The sequence below is a fragment of the Salmo salar genome, chromosome ssa29, assembly GCF_905237065.1.
Source record: "Salmo salar chromosome ssa29, Ssal_v3.1, whole genome shotgun sequence".
Lineage (NCBI taxonomy): Eukaryota > Metazoa > Chordata > Actinopteri > Salmoniformes > Salmonidae > Salmo > Salmo salar.
In genome coordinates this window covers 19305425-19331914 of record NC_059470.1, presented here as the reverse complement: position 1 = coordinate 19331914, position 26490 = coordinate 19305425, and the positions used below count along the sequence as shown (strand labels likewise).

The following is a 26490-nucleotide window of genomic DNA, read 5'->3' as shown; positions in this document are numbered from 1 at the left end:
TGCTATTACACATAGGGCGACAATATTCAGTTTTCTGTCCAACTAGCTTACATAACATTGAATATAATTCCACACAGTTTCATCATGATAATGTGTGTAGCCTGCAGCAAAGCGGGGCGGCAGCGTAGCCTAGTGGTTAGAGCAGAATGGTGAATTTACTAAATGAAATGAGAGGTTGACTGTGTGATATTAGGTTGCTTCTTGTGTAAATATTTTCTAGCTGAAAGGTTGCAAGATCCAATCCCCGAGCTGACAAGGTACAAAATCTGTCATTCTGCCCCTGAACAAGGCAGTTAACCCACTGTTCCTAGGCTGTCATTGAAAAAAATAATTTGTTCTTAACTTACTTGCCTAGTTAAATAAATTGATTTGGTTAACTTTCATTGATGTGACATCATAAAGGTTTTCTGTGATTGTATTGGTTAGGTCCTGAGCTCAGTAAGGGTAATTTCCAATGCTGTAGGCTAACTTAAAGGACAACTATATTTTGTATCTTTTGTAACATATCAAGTCTTTTTGGGTGTCTTATGCTTAGAATTAGCCAAGGAGGTTGTATGGTTCATTTGGTTCCTATTCTGAAAGTTTGATAAATTGTACATAATGACATGTATATTTAATTGTGCAACAAATGTATTTAGGGTGTCAGACTCATATACTGTATTTGAATGCAAATTCATGTGCACTTCTGAAATATTTTGGAGCACCCCCTGGCACTGGCCAGGATGAGGAGCCATCTACCTCCTCAGCCACACAGTCCTCTTCAGAAATTATCTCGGAGCTTCAGGATGAGCAGCCAGCCACCTCCTCAGCCACACAGGTGTCTTCACAAATTATCAGGAATCAAGGTAAGACCCAAGTGCAGACTGTGAAGTAACAATATTTATTGTAACCACAGGGGCAGGCAAACGACAGGTCAAGGCAGGCAGGGGTCGATAATCCAGAGTAGGCGTAAAAGGTACAGGACGGCAGGCAGGGTCAGGCAGAGGTCAGGTAGTGGTCAGGCGGGCGGGTACAGGGTCAGGACAGGTAAAGGTCTAAAACCAGGAGGACGAGAAAAAGAGAGCCTAGGGGGAAAAACAGGAGCTGAGACAAACCACTGGTAGGCTTGAAGAAACAAGACGAACTGGCAACAGACAGACAGAAAACACAGGTGTAAATACACAGGGGATAATATGGAAGATGGGCGACACCTGGAGGGAGGTGGAGACAATCACAAGGACAGGTGAAACAGATCAGGGCGTGACACAAATGTTGTCTGAGCCTGAGGATGAGGATGAAGACCCATTTGCTTCCACTTCTCCCCAGCAGGATTCTTCAGGTGTGTTTGTTCGCAAGCGCATGCGTGTGTGTGTGTGTACACACACATGTGTTTATGTGTGTATCCCTGCATAACATAAATAAAATAAATAATTTCCCTTTTGAAAAGTTTTAAGTTTCCATATTGTAGGTAACAATGATGATTTTAATTATTACTGGGTATGTATGTGGGATGTTCCACCACTATAAATGCTGTAAATAAAGTGTGTAAACTAATGCCCATGTGCTCTCCATTAGAAATCCCTGTAGCCGCATCCCCACCACATCCTGCTGCTGAGGATGAGCCACTGTCTACAGACCCTGCTGACTGGCCTTCAGTTCTGACTGACAGAATTCGGACACAACTAGTTTGCAGAGGACCAAGTGAGGTACCACCTGACTTTGTTTTCCCAAGGAATGAGACTGACGGAAGAAGTTGCCACCACCAGTTTTTCCGGGAAGACCTTGGTGAGTGGTGAAAAAGTCCCTAGAAGTTGGTTGGTGAATTCTGAAAGAAACAACAGCCTCTTCTGCTTCTGCTGAAAACTATTTTCTAAGAAGAAAATTAATTTAGCAAACTCAGGACTGACAGACTAAAAACATGCAAGTTCTTTGCTGACTTCACACGACAGCAGTCCAGAACACCAAAACTGTATGAAAACATGGAAAGAACTGGCAATGAGGATCAAAATAGGGGAAACAATTGATAAGCATGAGATGGCACTTATGGAGGCTGAGAGGACAAGATGGAGAGAGGTGTTGACACGTCTGACTGCTATTGTACAGTCTCTGGCAATTGGAAATATGTCACTAAGGGGACAAACAGAAACACTGTACTTTCCATCAAATGGAAATGTCCTCAAAGAGGTTGAACTGATGGCATAATTTGATCCAGTCATGAAAGAGCACCTTAACCGTGTCCAAAAAGGGACCTCGAGTCACACCACCAGCTGCCTTGGCCACCAAATACAGAATGAACTCATTGATTTGTTGAGCAGCAAGGTCATTTGGTGAGTGACATCAATAATGGTGAGTGACATCAAGCTGGCAAGATTCTTCTCTATCATTCTAGATTGCACCTCAGATGTCAGCCACACTGAACAGTTGTCAGTTGTGATTTGGATTGTGTCACTGAAGGAGGAGCCCCACATAAAGGAACATTTTATGGGTTTTTTTGGAGGCAGATGAGTCCACGGGCCAACATTTGGCATCCCTGATTCTCAAAAGATTAGAGAAGCTAAAAATTCATTTTGAGGACTGCATGTTTCCAGTCTGGGCCCAACATGAGAGACAAAAACAAAGGTGTCCAAGCCAGACTCCTGGAAATGAATCCAAGAGCTCTATTTGTGCCATGTGGGGCTCACACATTGAACCTGGTTGTGGCTGATGCTGCTAAAAGTTCTGTCGATGCCACAGGTTACTTTGGCAACTTACACAAACTGTACACCTTGTTCTCAGCCTCCACACAGCGATGGGCCATCCTGAAAAAACATGTGGACATCACTTTGAAGATGTGGACTGAGACAAAGTGGGAGAGTAAAGTTAAGAGTGTCGAGCCACTGAGGTATCAGGCAGCAGCGGTGAGAGAGGCACTGATTGAGGTGAGGGATCAAACCAAAGACCCTGTGATAAAGATTGAGGCCCAGTCCTTGTCAGAGGAGGTGGGATCATACAGCGTCAGCATCTGTACAGTGGTGTGGTATGACATCTTGAGCCAGATCCAACATGTGAGCAAGCTGATGCAGTTTCCCAGTATGCATGTGGATGTTGCAGTCAGTCTTCTCAGAAAGACAGAGAGAGGTCTCAGCAACTACAGGCCAACAGGCTTTATGACTGCACAAACGTCAGCCAAGGATATTTGCGAGGGTATGAATGTAGAGGCCGTTCTACAACAAAAAAGGCTGAGGTCCAAAAGTGGCACTATTCATACAAATCATTTGATGAGCCTTTGGTGATGCCCTGAAGAAGCTGGAGGTGACATTTTTCAATGTTGTTGATGCTGCAACCTCAGCCTTTAAGGAAATATTTTCCATATTGGAAAATGTGGGAGAGAAGTTTGAAGTTCTGTCAACCTTCCAAAGTCTCTCAAATGAGGAGCAGACAGAACAATGTGAGGTTCTTAGTATGACACTGCACTATAAAGAACACAGAGGCTTGGATGGCAGAGAGCTTGCACAGGAACTGAAGAACTTGCCTGACTTGCCATCGAAGACCATGACCCTGCTTGAGCTGCTGATATTTATACACGAAAGGGAGCTCTCAGAAATGTATCCAAATTTGTGGACTGCTCTCAGAATTTGTCTTACTCTTCCACTGACCGTAGCTGAAGCAGAGAGGAGCTTTTCAAAGCTGAAGCTCATCAAATCCTACCTGAGGTCCACCATGTCACAGGAACGCCTTAGTGGCCTTGCTGTCATCAGTATTAACCATGCAATTGCTGGGCAAATTTCTTATGATGATTTAATTGATGACTTTGCATCAAAGAAGGCAAGAAAGGTCAGGGTTTAGATGGCAGTTGTGCAATTTAGTTTGTGTGTTTCTTGTTTGAAGTGCAATAGTGTAACAAGCAGGTTCTCCTCTTTATAAGTGTGTTATTCTATTTGTGTATTTATGTGATATAGGATTTGTGCAATTTAGTTTTATTTGTTTTTTGTTAGCAATAGGGTAATACTGTAATAATTTTATTCTCTTTTTTATTTGCATTTATATACTACAATTTGTTTCTATTTGTCTTTGTTACTTCTTTTTGATATTTATGAGTCTTATTTTTGTATATATTTTTATATTTATATCATTTTAAATTTTATGATTATTTATTTGTGTTGTTCCAAATGTCTGTATAAAAATTAGGGGGAGGGCTAAAGGGGGGGTGTGCCCAGGGAGCCATACAAACTAGAACCGCCACTGCCTGTAATCCATGGCTTCTGGTTGGGGTATGTACGTACATTTTACATTTTAGCTTTAGCAGACGCTCTTATCCAGAGCGACTTACAGTAGTGAATGCATACATTTCATACAATTTCATACATTTTTTTTTTCTGTGCTGGCCCCCCGTGGGAAACGAACCCACAACCCTGGTGTTGCAAACACCATGCTCTACCAACTGAGCTACAGGGAAGGTACAGTCACTGTGGGGACGACGTCATCGATGCACTTATTGATTAAGCCAGTGACTGATGTGGTGTACTCCTCAATGCCATCGGAAAAATCCCAGAACATATTCCAGTCTGTGCTAGCAAAACAGTCCTGTAGCGTAGCATCTGCGTCATCTGACCACTTCCTTATTGAGCGAGTCGCTGGTACTTCCTGCTTTAGTTTTTGCTTGTAAGCAGGAATCAGGAGGATAGAGTTATGGTCAGATTTTCCAAATGGAGGGCGAGGGAGAGCTTTGTACGCGTCTCTATGTGTGGAGTAAAGGTGATCTAGAGTTTTTTTCCCCCTGTGGTTGCACATTTAACATGCTGGTAGAAATTAGGTAAGACGGATTTAAGTTACCCTGCATTAAAGTATCTCGCCACTAGGAGTGCTGCCTCCGGATGAGCTTTTCTTGTTTGCTTATGGCCTTATACAGCTTGTTGAGTGCCGTCTTAGTGCCAGCATCGGTTTGCATGGTTCACTGTTAGTGACTGGGCCATGTTGCCATTAAACCCTTATACTACCCTGCTGACACACTACAGGTAACCACCAGGTGTCACAATAAACAAATAAAAAATGGGTTTCTTATAAACATTAACATATATATATTTTTTAAATAATAGTTTCTTTACAATTAATACTTAATTCTTATATATTCCTTAATATAATTTAAACACTTTATTTTCTATAAAAATGGCTCTGACATTACCATTGATCTTGTACTGCTGTTAGCGAATGTGTCTCAATAGCATGTCCATTGACCACATTAACTGTGAGAGGATGGTAGAAAACTCCAACATGGGTGAGACTTAAAAGTATATAAAGAATAATCTATAAAGCTCCAGACATACATAGCAGACGCACAGTTTGTTTTCAAAGAGGTTTATTGAAATAAATATTTGAAATGTTATATAAAGTCAACCTTGTATAACGCTATCACACAATCAAGACCTGGAGCTGCTTCTGTCTTCTAGCTTGCTGTAGTGTCTGATATGAACAGGGTGACATAGGCTATGCACTCCAACATGGTCAGGCTAGAATTGTATTATTATTCATATTCCCTAGTCTGAAAGCCAACTGTGGCAGAGCTGGCCATAGCCCCGCACATGTATCCTCCATAATGTTACAGTATCTTGTAACTTTTCAGTGTCCCTTTCTCCCATGACCAGGAAGTACAGTATATGTTACTCTCCCATGACCAGGAAGTACAGTATATGTTACTCTTCCATGACCCGGAAGTATACAGTGTATTACTCTACACAGCCGCAAGGACACAGCCCAAAAGCAGCTGCCTTCCTTGCACATCCACCCTCTCATTTCTGAAAAGATTCTCAGTGCAGCATGCAAATAAAATGTGCACAATATTAAAGTAATCTTGTTCATTGTCCTTATACTCCTCATCATCATCGTCATTATTATTAACAATAGTTATTAACATCTTTATTCACATGATTAAAATGTTGAACAGACTTTATGTTGTTTCCTCTACAGTTTTTCTGCATTTCAAAGCATGCCAAAGAAATGTCTGCATAGTGCTGGCTATATGGGTGCCAAGAATGTATTCCTTTACAAGATGTTCTTATGTACAGGGGGGAGGTGGGAAAGAGCAATCCAGTGTAAACTTTACCAAAAACCCCACTGTTCAAAATATCTACAAATTCGGGACCTGTGCCAATGATGCAGCATAATATTTATATAATATACTATAAAGTTGAAAAGAGCTGAAAAGTGCTCTGCCAAATGTGAGGTGCGAGAGGCTTGTGTAGCAGAGGTGTGTGTGTGTGTAGGCAAAGAGGAGGCGAAACGAGAGGGTTTACCCCACCCAAAATCTGTCCAAGAAAGTAAGACCACGAAGTGAGGAATTTTTGTTTGGTGGTCAATGAGTGTTGAATTTGGTCAACAAAAAGTTGAAATAGCTTATTTGCTACGTGAGGCTTAATTGATCGAATAGAAGTTTCGTAATTGGTAGGTTGTTACGAATGCACTGATATAAAAGGATTTTGTATCGATGTTGTTCTTGTTCTTCACATACATATCTTCCCTCTCATTGGCTAGAATGGTCCCACCTGATCTCGCCTCCTCCCGTCTGCCTTCCATCTTTGAGGACATGTATTTCCATTATTATAGCGGTCACTTGACTATCTTGTCAATATAATAGATAATCTTTGGTGTAGGTTGCTAAAATGTGAGACCCATTGACTAAGCCACCATGACACATCCCAGTGGGTGGACATGTTTCACTGGGAGCTAATTACATTTCCTTGTTTGAGCTTTCTATGACAACTTTACATACATTACAGTATTATTTTGATATGTAGCTATGTTATAGAGATAGATAACTTAATCCCCCTAGATCTACACCTAAACCCAGTCAGTCTACATTAGGATGGTGATTTTGAAGAATGCAAAATGGAAATTGCATTCTAAAGTGTTGGGAATGTCCTTCAAGACAGAGATTATGTGACTAAAAACTATTGTAGATGGTATATAGACATTACGCAGTTCTGTGATGATTGAGGACCCAAATAGAAACAAAAAAACATAATTTGAAGTGACAGACGGATATAGGAAAGGCTCTGTATTATAACATCCTATAGTGTGGGTAGTCTATGTTCTGGGAGGGTTGGCCTGACTGTAAAACTGTACAAAAGGAGACTTTTCACTATCTAAGGAGGCCATTTAAGCTGCCTGAAGTTAAAAGCAGAGTCGAAGGGATGAAACCAACAGAGACCTCTTTTCATCTGAGCTTATTTACTGTGTCCAGTTCCATCACTGCACTGCACATCTTCAGTGGTTGTAACAGTGACACAGCAAGAGCTCAACAATTGTTTAATAAATTGTAGATATTGGCCTACGGTAGTTTTTTTGTTGTCATCGTTGGCATCTCGTTGTGTCACTGTTACAACCCTTGATGATGTTCAGTGCAGTGATGGGACTGAACACAGTAAATAAGCTCAGAAAGAGGTCTCTGTTCGTTTGGTGTCTACTCTGCTTTGAACTTCGGGCGGCTTAAATCATCTCTTATTGATTTTCCCATTCCATTCAATTCAATGCAGAATACAGTAATTGCTTCTCTTCAGTTGCTTTGGTTCAACACTAAAATGCACTATCCCAAAGCACAACTCATGCATTATCACTCTTCCAATTCACTAACACAGGTTTTTTACTGCACTTTGTACATGCAAAGACATTACTAACAGTGATTAACTGTGAACAGTGCACCTAATAGCATGTGTGTGTGTGTGTGTGTGTGTGTGTGTGTGTGTGTGTGTGTGTGTGTGTGTGCCTGCTTGCGTGTCTTAGCTGAAACCTGACCATTTTCTTTGTCTTAATGATTCCGTTTTTTCTAACAAGCTAAATATATATAGTAATTTAATGTTCATTACTCATCACTTCAAAACACTGTTTGGCCTCCTCCAGCTACCTCACCTGCTTCTAGTCCTCCCTGCATACAGATACAATGTGTTTGCACCGTGCATGATACACACTACACACAAACACTACTCACCGCTTTGCGACTCACTTTAACTCTCACTGTTTAAATCTTACTCTGGGAGCTAAAAGCTCTCCGCCTCTTCTCAGATCTGATGATAATATTAGCCTACTGCTCACTGGACACACACTGGTTGAATCATTGTTGTTTCCATGTCATGTCAATGAAATTACATTGAACCAACGTAGATGTTGAATTAATGTCTGTGGCCAGTGGGTGGACACTGACATCTCTGGTCAGGGTTGATGAAGAGTAAATAATCATTATAATTATTATAATAATAATAATAAAGTGCAACTCCTGTCAAACAGTCATATTACTCAAGAAACATCTAGAATGGTTGTACTGACATAACATTTGTTAAAACAAACACACAAATGTGGGGAGAGGTACCTGTCCACATTTACCCAAAAATATTATTTCACTCCCTCCACCAAAGTTTACACTCTACACCTTCTTTCTGCAAAACGAGAAATCATATTTGGTACAATCTACAAAGAACATAACACTCCTAAAACCAATAAATAAATAAGAAGCTCAGACCAGCAAGCGGTTAAATACAATCTTCAGGTTCCCTGCGTATCGTAGACCGCCATTGCACCTTACGTCATCAACTACCATGTACAGAGACTCTCCCCAGAGAAAGGACAGGTGGAGAAAGGGAGTGAGACAGGACCCCTGTAGTAGAACAGCAACATGGGGAGATGATGGAGGATCTACATTATAACGTGTGTGGAGCGTGTTCTCTCCTGGGGCTGCGTATTGCTGTGTAGTCAGATCCTTGGACAGGTAAATGTAGGTCATTTCCTCTTCAAGTGTTAGAGGGGGAAACTAAGCCATGCTTTGTGAACTACCGACAAAACTAGGGCAAAAAGCTTTGGAACCTGAATCTGATATTATCAACACAGATATAGGATACAACACTCCTCTCTCGCCAGTGTTTGCATATTGAACTGTACAAAGACTCCCACTCTCTAGCAATCTGTACAAGGTTCTGATAGGGATTTGATATGTTCATCAAAGAAGTCATGGCTTTTAAACCCTTCCTCCAACCCCACCCCTGAGGTGCAAACCAGCCAATCCAGTATGCTCTTGGGGCCTTGGCTCCGCCTCCGGGGATTCGGACCTTAGGGAAAAGGGGCCAATGATAGGACAGGACACCAGAGTTTCTGTTAGGCCAGCTAACACTACAGTCCACCAACCAACCAGTTTTCGGAAGCGTCACGGACATGTTAGATAGAATGTCTGTAAATTTCAGTGCAAGACATAATGGCTACTTATATAATTATTATAGTTTTTTCCCCCTCCCCATTATGGTAATCCAATACTGGATACAGCAGTAAAGGGACGTTTCTAAACAGAACCAGTCATGTGAGTGAGCATTCTGTAGTCATCTCTGTAGGCCAGAATGGACCGGACTGAGTTCAGAAGGTCTCTCTCTCTCTCTCTCTCTCTCTCTCTCTCTCTCTCTCTCTCTCTCTCTCTCTCTCTCTCTCTCTCTCTCTCTCTCTCTCTCTCTCTCTCTCTCTCTCTGTCTGTCTGTCTGTCTGTCTGTCTGTCTGTCTGTCTGTCTGTCTGTCTGTCTGGTAACGCTGTGGTAACGTTAGGAGCCGGATAGGGGAAGGGACCCCTGAAAAAGAGAGACATCCCCCCTCTCCAAACAAGGTTTCTCCTCAGGTCAGAGGTGAGGCACACTCATGCAGGTTTTAGAGGCTGAAGGGAGAAAAGGGACGCCCCCTTATGTGTGTCTGTTTACGCCTGGACTATGGGAAGGACCCAATGAGATGTGTGACTGGGAAAGAGGGAAAAACAGAGCTACCCCTCCTTTCCCTCTCTCTGTCCCCATTCTCCTCTCTCCCCCTCACCGCTCCTTAGCTCCCCCCAGGGTCGGAGCTGTGCCTCTGCGGTGTCTGTGAGTCCAGGGGCGTCTGTGGCTCAGGCAGAGAGAGCCTTCGCTGGGTGTCAGGGTCCAGGCCATTCGCCCCTCCCACTGACCCCAACCCTGAACTTGCCCGCATCCCTGACCCCAACCCTGAACCTGCCCGCATCCCTGACCCCAACCCTGAACCTGCCCGCATCCCTGACCCCAACCCTGAACCTGCCTGCATCCCTGACCCCAACCCTGCCACTGACCCAGCCCCTAGTTCTAGCTCCAGGCTGTCCAGGTCCAGGTCCAGGTCCAGGATTAAGCTGCCCAGCCCAGTGGTGTCTCGTCGTGTCTCGATGGGGCTGACCAGAGGCGAGTCCTGGGGGTGCAGCTGATCAGGGCTGCGGAGAGAGTCACACGACTTGCCGGGGAACTCCTCAAAGTCCTGGGGGTGTGAGATCTGGAGGAGAGATGCAGACGAGGAGGGATTCAGAGAAGACCCTTTTGAGTGTGTCTGTATATGTGTGTGTGTGTATGGACGCAACTGGTGTGTGGGCATGTGTATGAGTGCATGTGTGTACGCATGTATACAGGTGTCTACAGGTATATCTGCATGTACGTGTCTATCTCCTTTATGTGTGTAGTACCTGTGAGAGGGAAGCCAGTGTCTCAGACTGCACCAGCCTCTCTCCAGGACCAGGGCCAGGGTAGGGTGAGGCCTGAGGGGGAGACAACACGGTGCTGTAGGCTGGGGGCACCAGGGCCATCTGACGCTGTAGTAGTTGCATGATTGCCCCGATGTCTGTCGACATCCTCGTTTCCAGCCTGAAGAGAGAAACACGCGGACATACACACACACACACACACACACACGCACGCATACAAACGTCAGAAACTCTCACAAAAGCAGGCAAAGCCTCAGCCTTCTAGATAATGGAGGTCTTTGACCTCAATGAGACTTGACAATGGGCACTGACTGGATAAGACCATAGGGGCCAATATAACAGTTATTCCACTGTGGAGGAGAGAAGATGAGAGGAGAGGAGAGGAGAGGAGAGGAGAGGAGAGGAGAGGAGAGGAGAGGAGAGGAGAGGAGAGGAGAGGAGAGGAGAGGAGAAGAGGAGAGACGAGGAGAGAAAAAGAAGAGAGGAGAAGCGAAGAGAAGAAGAGAAGAGAAGAGGAGAGGAGAGGAGAGGAGAGGAGAGGAGAGGAGAGGAGAGGAGAGGAGAGGAGAGGAGAGGAGAGGAGAGGAGAGGAGAGGAGAGGAGAGGAGAGGAGAGGAGAGGAGAGGAGAGGAATATGTCGGTCAGAATCAGACTGATAAATATGAATAATGAGGTAGGGTTAAAGAGAGAGTTGTCAGCTGAGTGCGAACACCAGGCCTGGGTACTTCCATTACTCTGACAGGGGACAGACATATCAGACACTGTGGTGCAAGACATAATGGAAGCAGCTACAGTGGACTAGAAGACTAGCAGCTGTGCCCTATATTCCCATTTGTACATCTTTTACACACTCATTCTAACCATTTTCTCAGAGGGCTATAGCTAACTCTGTCCCTGCCCCTGCCCTGTCCCTGTCTCTGACCTGTCCCTGCTCCGATCCCTGTCTGTGTCCCTGCCCTATCCCTGTCCCCGTCACTGTCCCTGTCTGTCTCTGTCCCTGTATGTGTCTGTCTCTGTATGTGTCTGTCTCTGTATGTGTCTGTCCCTGTATGTGTCTGTCTCTGTCCCTGTCTGTGTCTGTCTCTGTATGCGTCTGTGTCTGTCCCTGTATGCGTCTGTCTCTGTCCCTGTATGCGTCTGTCTCTGTCCCTGTATGTCTCTGTCTCTGTCCCTGTATGTCTCTGTCTCTGTATGTCCCTGTCCCTGTATGTCCCTGTCCCTGTATGTGTCTGTCTGTCCCTGTATGTCTGTCTCTGTCCCTGTATGTCTCTGTCTCTGTCCCTGTATGTCTCTGTCTCTGTCCCTGTATGTCTCTGTCTCTGTCCCTGTATGTCTCTGTCTCTGTCCCTGTATGTCTCTGTCTCTGTCCCTGTATGTCTCTGTCCCTGTATGTCTCTGTCTCTGTCCCTGTATGTCTCTGTCCCCGTATGTGTCTGTCTCTGTCCCTGTATGTGTCTGTCTCTGTCCCTGTATGTCCCTGTCACTGTATGTCTCTGTCCCTGTCTGTCTTTGTCCCTGAATGTCTCTGTCTCTGTAGGTCTGCTGCCCCACTTGAGAGGCCAGCTCTCTCCCTTTCGATAACCACTCAACGTGAAAGGGAATGCTCTGATCCAGTGGAAACGTCATAAAATAGGCTTCTTATCAGTGCTTCACTTGGACTGAAATAGGTTCCGGGACTCATTTTGGGTACTGGTACTGTTTATATTTAGGTACAGGAGCTCCAGAATACTTTTGAGCTAATATTCTATAAGAGGAATAGGTGCTCAAGCAGTAGACAATATGAGGTGCTGGTACTCAGCTCCGGCGAGCAACCTGCCCAAGTCAAGCACTGCTTCTTATCCCTTGCGCAGGAAACTGAGGGCCCAGAATATTTTATACAATGCTGCAAGATCGCTAGCTTTGGGCTGTAGTTGGCCACCAGGTTTGCACACATCTCAGGAGGGATTTTGTCCCACTCCTCTTTGCAGATCTTCTCCAAGTCATTAAGGTTTCGAGGCTGACGTTTGGCAACTCGAACCTTCAGCTCCCTCCACAGATTTTCTATGGGATTAAGGTCTGGAGACTGGCTAGGCCACTCCAGGACCTTAATGTGCTTCTTCTTCAGCCACTCCTTTGTTGCCTTGGCTGTGTGTTTTGGGTCACTGTCATGCTGGAATACCCATCCATAACCCATTTTCAATGCCCTGGCTGATGGAAGGAGGTTCTCACCCAAGATTTGACGGTACATGGCCCCGTCCATCGTCCCTTTGATGCTGTGAAGTTGTCCTGTCCCCTTAGCAGAAAAACACCGCCAAAGTATAATGTTTCCACCTCCATGTTTGACGGTGGGGATGGTGTTCTTGGGGTCATAGGCAGCATTCCTCCTCCTCCAAACACGGCGAGTTGAGTTGATGCCAAAGAGCTCCATTTTGGTCTCATCTGACCACAACACTTTCACCCAGTTGTCCTCTGAATCATTCAGATGTTCATTGGCAAACTTCAGACGGGCATGTATATGTGCTTTCTTGAGCAGGGGGACCTTGCGGGCGCTGCAGGATTTCAGTCCTTCACGGCGTAGTGTGTTACCAATTGTTTTCTTGGTGACTATGGTCCCAGCTGCCTTGAGATCATTGACAAGATCCTCCCGTGTAGTTCTGGGCTGATTCCTCACCGTTCTCATGATCATTGCAACTCCACGAGGTGAGATCTTGCATGGAGCCCCAGGCCGAGGGAGATTGACAGTTCTTTTGCGTTTCTTCCATTTGCGAATAATCGCACCAACTGTTGTCACCTTCTCACCAAGCTGCTTGGCGATGGTCTTGTAGTCTATTCCAGCCTTGTGTAGGTCTACAATCTTGTCCCTGACATCCTTGGAGAGCTCTTTGGTCTTGGCCATGGTGGAGAGTTTGGAATCTGATTTATTGATTGCTTCTGTGGACAGGTGTCTTTTATACAGGTAACAAACTGAGATTAGGAGCACTCCCTTTAAGAGTGTGCTCCTTATCTCAGCTCGTTACCTGTATAAAAGACTCCTGGGAGCCAGAAATCTTTCTGATTGAGAGGGGTCAAAATACTTATTTCCCTCATTAAAATGCAAATCAATTTATAACATTTTTGACATGCGTATTTCTGGATTTTTGTTGTTGTTATTCTGTTTCTCACTGTTCAAATAAACCTACCATTAAAATTATAGACTGATCATTTCTTTGTCAGTGGGCAAACGTACAAAATCAGCAGGGGATCAAATACTTTTTACCCCCACTGTATATGTGTTTGTGTCTGTCCCTGTATGTCCCTGTCTCTGCTCCTGTATGTCTCCGTCTCTGTCCCTTTCTGTCCCTGTCTCTGTCCATGTCTCCGTCCCTTTCTGTCCCTGTATGTCTCTGTTCCTGTCTGTCTCCGTCCCTTTCGGTCCCTGTATGTCTCTGTCTCTATATGTTTATGTGTCTGTCCCATTTTTACATTTTAGTCATTTAGCAGACGCTCTTATCCAGAGCGACTTACAGTAGTGAATGCATACAATTCATTAAAATAATTCTCTGTACTGGTCCCCCGTGGGAATCGAACCCACAACTCTGGCGTTGCAAACACCATGCTCTACCAACTGAGCCACATGGGTCCCTGTATGTATCTGTCCCTGTCCCTGTATGTCTCGGTCTCTATATGTTTATGTGTCTGTCCCTGTATGTATCTGTCCCTGTATGTCTCTGTCTCTATGTGTTTATGTGTCTGTCCCTGTATGTATCTGTCCCTGTCCCTGTATGTCTCTGTCTCTATATGTTTATGTGTCTGTCCCTGTATGTATCTGTCCCTGTATGTCTCTGTCTCTATGTGTTTATGTGTCTGTCCCTGTATGCATCTGTCCCTGTCCCTGTATGTCTCGGTCTCTGTATGTCTATGTCTCTGTCCCTGTATGTCTCTGTCTCTACCCTGTATGTCTCCGTCTCTGTCCATGTATGTCTCTGTTGCTGTAGGTCTCTGTCCCTGTATGTCTCGGTTCCTGTCTGTCTCTGTCTGTCTCTGTCCCTGTCTGTCTCTGTCCCTGTATGTCTCTGTCCCTGTCTGTCGCTGTCCCTGTCTGTCGCTGTCCCTGTCTGTCGCTGTCCCTGTCTGTCGCTGTCCCTGTCTGTCTCTGTACAGTATGTCTCTGTACAGTATGTCTCTGTCCCTGTATGTCTCTATGTCTGTCCCTGTCCCTGTATGTCTCTGTCTCTGTATGTCTCTGGCCCTCTATGTCTCTGGCCCTCTATGTCTCTGTCCCTCTATGTCTCTGGCCCTCTATGTCTCTGGGCCCTCTATGTCTCTGGCCCTCTATGTCTCTGGCCCTCTATGTCTCTGGCCCTGTATGTCTCTGGCCCTCTATGTCTCTGGCCCTCTATGTCTCTGTACCTGTTGAGTTGCTTCTGCAGCAGGTCCAGTCTGTTCTCCAGCTCGGTGCGCTGCCTGCGGCCAATGTTGGGTGTGTTAAGAGGGGGAGGGTAGGGCAGGCTGCAGCGCGGCAGCTCCTGGTACTCACGACTGCCCCGACTCTCACCCCAGAAACTGAAGATGTTGGACACCCCTGAAAATGCTCCTGGTTGTGAAGAGAGGGGAGAGGAGGAAAGGGGTAAATAACAGGGTATACCCTAGGGTATGTCTGCTATGGAAGTTAATGAGGTGTGTGTGTGTGTGTGTGTGTCGTTTGTTTCCACATTGATGCCCAGCCCCACCTGTGAGTGCATTGCAGGTGTTGCCCCCCTTGGGGTCTCCCTCCCCCTCCGGAGTGTCGCTGAAGTTCAGGGTGGTGGCCTGAGCCGGGGACATCTCATGCAGAGCCGATGGAGGGGCAGGGCATGTGACCACAGACTCCTCCCCTTCGTCGCCACTGGAGTGGGAGGACACTGAGCTCAGAGGCCCCTCCCCCTGGTTACTGGCCGCCTCCTTCCGTCTCCGCCGTAGTGGTTTATTGGCTCTTTCCTTTTTAATCTCTCCTGCATCTGCATCATCTGAGAGGACAAGTTGAGTTGCTGATGATAACGACTTTACTGGGGAAGAATGTACTTATTATAAGTGTGAAAGGTGGTTGTCTCATCTAGCTATGAGTACGTGAATGCACTTACTGTAAGTCGCTCTGGATAAGAGCATCAGCTAAATGACTAAATTGTAAATGTAAGAAACAAGGACAGATGATGACACTGCATGGAATTGGAAAACTTTATTTGTGAGGAACAACTAAGTGTGTATGGGAGTCATCACTGAGTATTAGAGGCTTTCTTCTGGACACCACAGAGGAAATAATACGTTTTTGCTCTCATGAACAGAGATGAAGGAGTGAAAGGGAATGTGGTGGTTACCCTTCTCTGTCCGGCGCCGGAATGATAGTTTGCGTCTGCGCAGTTTGTTGAATCCTATACAGTCTGAGTTGTCACTTTCTGGAGAGCCAGGAATCATATTGGTCTGCAGGGATTAACAAAGAAAACATCTCGAAAAATCACTAACTGATGTTAGAGGGCTTATATAGGTCTTCCATGAGGATGCACGATGGAAATAATTCACCAATTCATTCATTCATTTACCCATTTGCATTCCTACATGAATATTTGAACGTGCATTTTTATGGTCTTGACCTGTCTTGAGGAAGTTAGGACACTCACATCCCGGAGGTTAAAGGTGATCTCCAGGTTCATCCAGAAGTGGTCGGAGAACTCGGGGTACATGTTTAACACCTCCAGGACGTCCTCTCTGTGGATCTTATGGAGGTCACAGTAGGTCAGAGCTCTCACATCGGCGTTAGACTTCCCAGCTCGCCCGTAAAGGTTGATGGGCTCGCCAAATATGTCATTCTTCCCTGTGAGTGAAGAGAGGACACTTTTACATGCATCGAAAAATGCTAATGTTTTACACTGCTATGTTATTACTGGTAAGTTACATGGCAAATGTACAATAACTCCAAATGGTACACAGCAGTGCTTGTTCAATGAAATAGCATTTCACCCTTCTCGGCTGCCCAGAGTTTGAAGCTGTATGAGGTATAAGTTGGGTCATATTTTTTCCCAGTAGATGGCAGTGTTGGCCTATATAGTATTTATGCTGGGGAGAATTGCCTTTGAAAGTCTGTATATCTTATTTGCCCATCTCTGACCATCTCTGAGTTTCCCTAGCACATCATATCTGAATATACCAAATTCACTTTGTTCTTCAATTTATTTCCCCTTTGGCTTGGTACATGCTAGTCTAGCAACAGTAGAGCCTATAGAGTGACAGTAGTGCCTGTAGTCTTTCATTTGGTAGCCTATACATGCTAGACTAGCCGTAGAACCTGGACTATTTGGGTTGATACATGCTAGACTAGCCGTAGAACCTGGACTATCTGGGTTGATACATGCTAGACTAGCCGTAGAACCTGGACTATCTGGGTTGATACATGCTAGACTAGCCGTAGAACCTGGACTATCTGGGTTGATACATGCTAGACTAGCCGTAGAACCTGGACTATCTGGGTTGATACATGCTAGACTAGCCGTAGAACCTGGACTATCTGGGTTGATACATGCTAGACTAGCCGTAGAACCTGGACTATCTGGGTTGCTACATGCTAGACTAGCCGTAGAACCGGGACTATCTGGGTTGATACATGCTAGACTAGCCGTAGAACCGGGACTATCTGGGTTGATACATGCTAGACTAGCCGTAGAACCGGGACTATCTGGGTTGATACATGCTAGACTAGCCGTAGAACCGGGACTATCTGGGTTGATACATGCTAGACTAGCCATAGAACCTGGACTATCTGGGTTGATACATGCTAAACTAGCCGTAGAACCTGGACTATCTGGGTTGATACATACTACAGTAATAGTAGCTCCTATCGTCTATCATCCTCACCCAAGATGGCCACCACCACGTCACCTCGGAGGATCTCGATGGAGCCGCGGGAGATGAAGTAGATGGCGGTGAGCACGTCGCCGGCGTGCACCAGGGTGTCGCCGGGCGGGGCGTGGGTGGTCTTGAACTTCATGGCCAGGGCTCGCAGGCAGCCCTTAGTGGAGCCCTTGAAGGCTTTGCAGTTCTCCAGGAGGGTACGGTTGAGGTGGAGGCAGATGTCAGCCTGGAGACACTCTGGAAACCCCTTCAACACCTGGTAGCGGGGGAGAGAGAGAGGGGGATGGAGAGAGCGATAGAGTGTTACTGTCTAGCGAGTCTATGACAAGCAGTGTAGATGTCACTGCTGTCTTTGAATAACAAACATTAAACAAATTCTGTGGAAAATTAAATTTTCTGATATGTAGCGGCAAATCAAATGTTTACCCCAAAAAATTACAATATTTCATCAGCAATCTGCCTTAGTAATACTTTCACTTGTAAGGCTACAGCTCTACCTATGTAGTTAAAATGATTACTACAAATTTTTCATCATTTTCCCCTCAAGCAAGGGGCTTCCCCCAATTTTTCAGAGAAAAGAGAAGGAATTTTTCTATGTGCGACTCTGGGACAAAGCTGTCAGACCAGACTAATGTCTCGAAAACACCCCCTCATCTTGATCCGACACCGCTCTCATTGAAGCCATGGAAGTTCAACGTGAGTTATTTCATGAGAGGGGGCAGCACTGAACTAGCCTGCAACATCACTTCCTGGAGTAGCTGAAACTGTGCATATTGTCTCCATGAGACGCCATCTTAACCAACTTCATTTGTCTTCAATGCGCTATTGAGTCTTTACATAGGAATGAATGGTGTCACGTGATCAATGGCTTTGTCCTTTCATATATACAGTCATTGGTCCATCTCTCCCCAGCCCAGACAGACAAACTGTTACGGACATGGCAGCCACATTTCCTCATCATTAAAAGACAGCGTATACGACTGACCTTCAGTCAGAGAGACATGAGGCCAGGGCTACATCACAACAACCACTATAATCACCACAACAAGCATTTTTACTTATCCAACACAGTTCAATGGACTCTCAACCTAACATAATGAAGGAGGTGAGTTAACAAGCGACTGTTTGTTTGTTTCCTCTCTATCTCTCTATCTTTTACATTTCATCATTTACAATTAAACATTGGATTTAATCGGGCAATCTGCTTTTACTTAACCCATTTTTGTACTGAAATGTACCCATTGATTCTTGAACAATACAGTGCATTCGGGAATGTATTCAGAAAGAAATCAGAAAGGGGGCAAACACACACACACACACACACACACACACACACACACACACACACACACACACACACACACACACACACACACACACACAGGTGTGTATAAAGTGCATTCGGAAAGTATTCAGACCCCTTGACTTTTTCCACATTTTGTTACGTTACAGCCTTATTTTAAAATGGATTAAATCGTTTTTTCCCTCATCAATCTACGCATAATACCCCATAATGACAAAGGAAAAAAAGGTTTCTAAACAAAAACAAACACTATACAGCCTAAAAAAAAGGTAAAAATATCATGGATGGTCTGTCCTTGCATCCATAGCGGTCTTTGAATTTCTCCAGAACTATTGTTTCAACTGTTGATTGCCACTTTAAGACGGAATATTGGAATTTCGTGTTAGGAATTTAGCTCCTAAATTGCATTAAAAAAATGCACTTCCGTAATGTATTTACATTTTAGTAATTTAGCAGACATGATGTAATAAATCAATGGTTACATCATTATTGCGTTTGGTACTTAAAGCATGTTGGAGAGAGTGTAGGCTCAGTCCTAGGGAGAGAGAGGAGTTGATTGGAGGATATATGTACAGACAACCCTAATCAACACAAATCAACTACAGCTTTCAGGCCAGACCTCTCTTAGTTCAATGAGTCTTTAAAAGACTGTGCAGAAAATATACCGTGTGTGTATGAATCATAGCATTCATGTACAGTATGTCAGGAATGGCAACCTTGCCATTAAAGTCAAGTTTTAAAATTAATTTCCTGCATTTTGCCATGGGGAGGAGAGAGGATTTAGCAATTTTATATCTCATTTCATGCAACTCTTCTCATTTTGCCATGGGGCGGAGAGAAAAATGTGCAGTTTTACAGCAAACTTCCTGCAATTCTACACATTTTGCCATAGGTTGGAGGCAAATGTTTGCAGCTTTTAATATGATAACAGATGATAAATGGGTCGGTAATTGGACCATGCATACTACAAGTTTAGCTAGCTGGCCGCTAGACTAACTTGCCAATATGAAACACTTTAGCTTACATGGAGTAATTGACTGACTGCTGATACACAACCACATTTCAAGTTGAGACCGTGACTGAGATCCTGAAAATAAAGTTACCCATCCCTGTGTTTACGTCTATGCACTGTGTTGATGTCAATGTGCTGTGTGTATCTTTATGTGTATGTTCTGTGTGTGGGTGTGTGTGTGTATGTGCGTGTGTGTCTGTCTTGTGTGTGTGTGTGTGTGTGTGTGTGTGTATCACTCACAGCATTCATGTCGATGCCGTTAGTGTAGGACCAGGCGTGTTGGAAGTACTCCTCCAGCCGCTGCCTCAGTGGGTTGGGGATCTGGTGGAACCGGATGAACTCTCGGACCCGCAGCATCTGGGTGTGGTACCTCGCTGTACCCGAGTACAACCTCTGGATGATGGCCGACACGTTCCCAAAGATGCTGGCGTACATCAGAGCTGTAGGGTTGAGAGGAGAGAAGAGAGTTAGGATTTTGTGAATAGAATACTACTGCTGTCTACTACACCTTGGGCACTGTGAGTTCAACGTTATGGTATCTCAGGTGTGTGTGTGTGTATTTATGTGTGCATGCATGTGTGTGACTGTATATGCCATGGCCCTTCATGCCTAGGGCTGTGGCGGTCGCGAAATTTGTTCAAGCAAATAACTGTCGGTCTCACACTAATTGACTGTTAATTAACATAAACACATTTAGCATCTCCTGGCTTCCACACAAGCTACTGATGCAGACCTTTGGAACATCTACATTTTAAAAAGTCTAATAAATCCATGTAATATAGCCTCCACCATCACAATAAATCCATTACTTATTTTAGACAGGTCTGAAGAAACATGATATGAAGAAAATGTAGTCTATTTCAGAACAGAATAGCATACTCTGAGTTGTCCTTATGTTAGGTCCTGATCTGGCTATGCCAAATGGCTGTGGGCTACACAAGATTGGCTTAGAATTCCGTGGCATTATTTTATAGTATGAAAAATACAATTGAACAAAGCTGAATAAAATAGAAAGGATATTTTCTCTAAACGATTTGAGGAAGTGCGCGCATGCGGCTATTCTGTGTTGAGCGGTAAACAAATAAATATATATTCCTATATGCTTAATTTAGAGTTGTTCTATAAATGTTGGGCTATACTGTATGTTTAGATTTTTTTGTTTGTTTTTTTGTTTTCTTGTTTTTCAGTCAACCAACAAAACACATTCCACATTCACAGATGTGACAGACTTAAAAAAAAAATCATAATAATACATTTAAAAAATATATATATAATAATAATAAATAAATAAAATAAAATATATATATATTATATATACATACACATACACACACAGAACCTCCCACCTCCAACGGACCAAGCAGCGGAGAAAGGAGCAGCAGGTGGACTATCGGGAGTTTTGGACTTGGGAGGAGATATTAGCCGGAGTGGGACCATGGAGAAAGGCGGAAGAGGACCGGGAACGCTACAGGGGAACACGGCTGGCAAAAAAGCCAGAGAGGCAGCCGGGGGCACACGGGTAGTTTGGCAAGGGCAGGCAGTAGACCTGAGCCAACTATCCGTGATTATTATGGGGAACAGAGGATCAGAGGAGCACCGTACTATGCGGAAGTACGCACGATCTCGCCTATGCGCACGAACAATCCGGTGAAAATGATTCCAGCCCCTCGCAAGTGCCATGCTCGAGTGAGCACTCAGGCCGTAGGGGTTGTATGCTCCAGACCACCAGTAATGCTTCACGGCCCAGTGTATCCTGTTCCTGCTCCTCGCACTAGCCCTGAGGTACGTGTCTCCAGTCTGATACCTCCAGTACCAGCACCACGCACCAGGCTTCCAGCGCGTCAGCCCAGTCCCGAGCTTCCGACGACAGTGCCTCGTCCAGAACTTCCGGCAACAGTGCCTCGTCCAGAACTTCCGGCAACAGTGCCTCGTCCAGAGTGTCCGGCAACAGTGCCTCGTCCAGAACTTCCGGCAACAGTGCCTCGTCCAGAACTTCCGGCAACAGTGCCTCGTCCAGAACTTCCGGCAACAGTGCCTCGTCCAGAGTGTCCGGCAACAGTGCCTCGTCCAGAGCTTCCGGCGACAGTGCCCCGTATAGAGACGGCCCACTGTCCGGAACCAAGAGAGATGGCCCACTGTCCGGAACCGAGTGAGACGGCCCACTGTCCAGAACCGAGTGAGACGGCCCACTGTCCGGAACCGAGTGAGACGGCCTACAGTCCGGAACTGAGTGAGATGGCCTACAGTCCGGAGCTCCCAGAGTCGCCCTACAGTCCGGAGCTGTAGATCAGGATGTGGCAGGGGGTATTTGTTTTATATGGTTTTGAGTGTGTGTTTATGTAGAGGGGTGTTTGGTTTATGTATTCCGGGGTTTTGGTCATTGTTCTATGTTTGTATATTTCTATGTCTATTCTAGGGTGTTTAGATCTTTAAGTAATTGGGATTGGGGCCTTCAATTGGAGGCAGCTGTCTATCGTTGCCTCTGATTGAAGGTCCTATAATTAGGAATGTGTTTGTTGTGGGAGGTTGTTCTTAGCACTGCTGTATTTAGCCTGCAAGACTGTTAGTTCGTTCGTTTCTTGTTTTGTTTAATAAGTGTTCACAAATAAAGTTAAGATGAGCACTCGACCCGCTGCGCCTTGGTCCACTTACTACGATGAACGCGACAATATATATATACACACACACACACACATACATACACACAAAGAATAATTATTAAAAAATAAAAAATAAATATATATATAAAACTTGCAGCAGCACTATCAAGGTTCTTATTAGCTATTTCCAGCCTTAGATGATACGACGAGCAAATAATTCATTTTTAGATTTTACAGCACCTTACACAACATGTATCTGCTCATTTCCCTAATCACCCCATTCACTCTGTCCAATTTGAAATATAGTTGAGTAGTGGAGACCAGAGTCTCCACCTCTCTTGTGGAGGTCATAAGTGAGCTTTTCAAGAGGGAGAAAGTCAACAATCTGGTCAATCCACATTTTAAATGTAGGAGAGGTATTAGAGGCCCACAATAGAAGAATACATTTTTTTAGCAAAGTATGTAATAGTCATAAGCAAATTTTCTCTGTCAGGATCAAGAACAAAGTCCTGCTGGGCATTAAGAAGATAGATACACGGGGTCATATCAAACTGTACATCTAGTATTTTCTGTGCAGCAGTATGTATAGATTGCCAAAATCTGGCAATCTCTCTACAGCTCCAAAATACATGCATATAGGTTCCACTTTCAGAGGTGCATCTTTTAAAGTTAGGAGAAGTGTCTGTTTTCATTCTATGGAGTCTCAAAGGAGTGTAATAAAATTTGTACAAAAATGTGTAATTAGATTCTTTCATGTTTACATTAGTAGAGCAGCAGTATACCCTGTCGCAAAACTCCGCCCATACCTCATTACTGATAGTCAGACCAAGGTCCTTTTCCCAGATTATTTTCAAAGGAGTAAAGGAGGAGGCTCCTTTCTCAGAAAGGAGTCTATAGATATAGGAGATTTTGCCTTTAATGGATTGTGCTGTGACAAGAAGGGTTTCAACTTCATTCAACTGAGTTCTAAACCTCCTCTTGGAAGAAAATGAGGAAATGACATGTCTAATTTGAAGATATTTAAAAAAAAAAATGGGATCTTGGCACATTGAATTCAATGCAGAGCTCTTGAAAGGATTTCAGTGTAGTGGTTTTCTGATGAAATAGGTCTGAAAAGGTCCTGATTCCTAGAGTATGCCAAAGGTTAAAGTTGGAAACCCTCAGGGCTTTTGGCAAGTCTGGGTTGCCTTCTATAGGCGAGTGAGAACATATTTGGGAGGAAATGCCCAGGTATTTCTTACGGTCCCTCCACGCTAGTAGGGTGCTGTAAATCACAAAGGTTTTGGCTATGTTGCCCACTTCACTAAAGTTATTAATGAATATAATTGAGCTTAGGGGCAATGAACCACAGGATTGGGCTTCTATCTGAATCCACGTTGACTCTTGTCTGTTTGTGATCCATGTTAGCATGTTGCGGATTTGGGCAGACCAGTAGTACAATTGAAGGGAGGGAAGGGCAAGACCACCCTTAGATTCAGGTTTCGATAGAGTGGAGAACTTGATCCTAGGTTTTTTATTGCCCCATATAAATTTGGTGCTGCTTTGGTTAGTTGTTTTGAAAAAGGAAACTGGCAGATAGCATGGGAGCATCTGAAATAAATAGTTCAGTCTAGGGAGGATGTTCATACGGATTACATTCATTCTTCCTACTAAGCTAATTGGGAGGGAGATCCGGGTTTGGAGATCGTTCTTGATTCGATCCAGGAGTGGAAGATAATTTTCCTTGAAAAGGCTATTCAGATCTGGTGTTATGAAGATCCCAAGGTATTGAAACCCCTGTGTCTTCCATTGGAATGGACATAGTGTCTTCATAGAGCTGGTGAGTGTAATATTGAGAGGGCAGACAGTGGATTTGTTAAAAATTATCTTATAACCTGAAAACTTGCCATACTGAGCAATTGTGTCTAAAATGGGAGGGATTTCTCAGGGTTAGATATGTAGAGCAAGACATCATCCGCGTAGAGCGAAATCTTGTGCTGCAGGCCGCCTGCAGAAGCACCCATAATACTTGGATTGCTCCTTATCAACTCTGCCAGAGGCTCCGTCCCCAACAAGTAGAGCAGGGGGGACAGCGAGCACCCTTGTCTTGTGCCCCGTCCCAAAGGGAATCTGTCAGAGTTCAGTCTGTTAGTAGTCACCATGGCATTTGGATGAGAGTATAGTGATTTGATCCATTTAATAAAGTTTGGGCCCATATTGAACTTTTCTAAGACTAAGAACAGAAAGCTCCACTCCATCCTGTCGAACACCTTCTCAGCATCCAGTGAAGCCAGCAGGACAGGGGTCTTCTGTGCGTTTACTTGATCAATAATATCAAAAAGACGGCGAATGTTATCAGAAGAGTATCTGTCTCTAATAATTCCAGTTTGGTCCGCTTTTATTATTTTGGGAAGAAGAGTGTTTAGTCTTTTGGCGAGCAATTTGGTAATTATTTTGTAGTCGAAATCCAACAAGCTTATGGGCCAGAAGGACGAGCAGGATAGAGGGTCCTTGTCTTTTTTGAGCAACACTGTAATGCGAGCTGTGTGCATTGAGTCTGGGAGAACTCCGTTTTTGCAAAAATCCTCCAGCATTGGCATGAAAATAGGGCTAAGCTGGGGCCAAAATGCTTTATAGAACTCTCTGGGGAATCCATCTGGGCCTGGGGACTTATTAGGTGGCATGGAGGTAATTGCCTCCAGGACCTCCTCATGAGTGAAGGGGGAGTTGAGATCTTCTTGGTCGGTCTCTGTTAATTTAGGTAGCGAGATTCCCTCTAGGAAGGAATGGAGTTCTGCCTCCGTGTGTTTTCTCTCAGAGGTATATAGTCTGCAGTAAAAGTCATGAAAAGTTAAATGTATCTTTTTTGGGTCATATGTGACCTCGTCCTCTGCTGTTCGGATAGCCATGATTGTACGCTCTGACTGCTCTTTTTTTAATTGGTAAGCAAGCAATCTACTCGGCCTATTGCTATACTCATGGTATTTCTGTTTAGTAAAGAAAACAATTTTTTAATCTTCCGAGTATAGTCCAAATTCAGTTTGGCTTTGGCTGCTTTAAGTTGACTCCAGGAGGTGCTGCCTGGGGATTGTTTATGTACTTTTTCACAGCATTCCAGCTCCCTCTCAAGATCTAGCCTGTGTGCTTCCATTGCTCTTTTCTTAGAGGAAGCATATGCAATTAGATGACCTCTTAGTGTGGCTTTAGCAGCGTCCCACATTGTGGCTGGAGAAACAGGAGAATCTTTGTTGTCTTGCGTGTAGTTGTCTATCTATGTAGTTACCAATGTATGGAACGCTTCGTTTGATAACATGGAGGTGTTGAATTTCCAGCTCTTTGACCTCGGGATGTTTTTGCAGAGGTCAAAGCGGAGGTGGACAAAGGCGTGATCTGAAAGTGCTATGGTTCCGATTGTACACGTGGCTGAATTTATGAAACTCTTTGGGATAAAAATTTAATCTATACAGGAGTAGGTGTTATGGACATTAGAGTAGTATGTATAGTCCATAGATGAGCTATTAGTCTCTCTCCAGATATCTATCAGTCCCATCTCTTTAGTAAGAGAGTTCAACATCTTTGCAGATCTAGGATTTGTGGTGGGGACTTGAGATGATTTGTCTAGGGTTGGGTTAAGGGTACAAAGGAAACACAATGCTCATTGAACAGGGTTATCATTTTTGACATGTAAGCTGGAGTATCTGTGTTAGGGGCGTATATGTTTAAGATAGTAATTGGTTGTCCATACAGTGACCCAGTTATCAAAATAAATCTCCCCTCCAGATCAGATATTTTTTTGTCAATTATGAATGGAACATTCTTATGGATAAGTATGGCTGTACCTCTACTGTTTGATTTGAAAGATGAGAAATACACCTGTCCCACCCAAGCTCTGCGGAGTTTGGCATGTTCAGCATCACAGAGGTGTGTCTCTTGTAATAGCGCGATGTCTGCTTTTTCCTTTTTTAGAGCACATAGTACCCTTTTCCGTTTTATTGCATGACCTAGACCATGGCAGTTCCATGTCAATAGATTTAAGGTACTAGTCATCGTCATCGAACAGTAATCGAACTTTAGTGCAAGTCATCTCTGGGTAAAGGTGGATAATAGTTACAGCTGCGTTCACATAATGGGAAAATAAATGGTGTACATAAAATAACAATCTCTGAACACCCCAGCCGAGTTCCCAAACAACTCGACATATCCCGTTGGATCTATTACTCCCCCTGCTCAGTCTCAATTCTGTGTTCCGAAAAAAACTAAAAAACGGGAACAGTTAGCAACGCACAACGTCTCCCCCTCC

At 44.3% G+C, this 26490-nt stretch overlaps 1 protein-coding gene across 1 annotated transcript in view; it reads right to left on the bottom strand.

The window, feature by feature from the left end:
- Positions 1 to 9444: 9444 nt before the first annotated feature.
- Positions 9445 to 26490, bottom strand: part of kcnh2b (potassium voltage-gated channel, subfamily H (eag-related), member 2b) — a 295672-nt gene continuing 278626 nt past the window's right edge. Inside the window, exons 8-15 of the mRNA XM_014181110.2 lie at positions 19852 to 20051; positions 17300 to 17552; positions 16069 to 16262; positions 15769 to 15871; positions 15145 to 15420; positions 14825 to 15008; positions 10439 to 10616; positions 9445 to 10251 (exon numbers count right to left, since the gene is read on the bottom strand). Of these exons, the coding sequence (XP_014036585.2) occupies positions 9796 to 10251; positions 10439 to 10616; positions 14825 to 15008; positions 15145 to 15420; positions 15769 to 15871; positions 16069 to 16262; positions 17300 to 17552; positions 19852 to 20051 (1844 nt within the window). The 3' untranslated portion in view covers positions 9445 to 9795. The remainder of the gene's footprint in view (positions 10252 to 10438; positions 10617 to 14824; positions 15009 to 15144; positions 15421 to 15768; positions 15872 to 16068; positions 16263 to 17299; positions 17553 to 19851; positions 20052 to 26490) is intronic.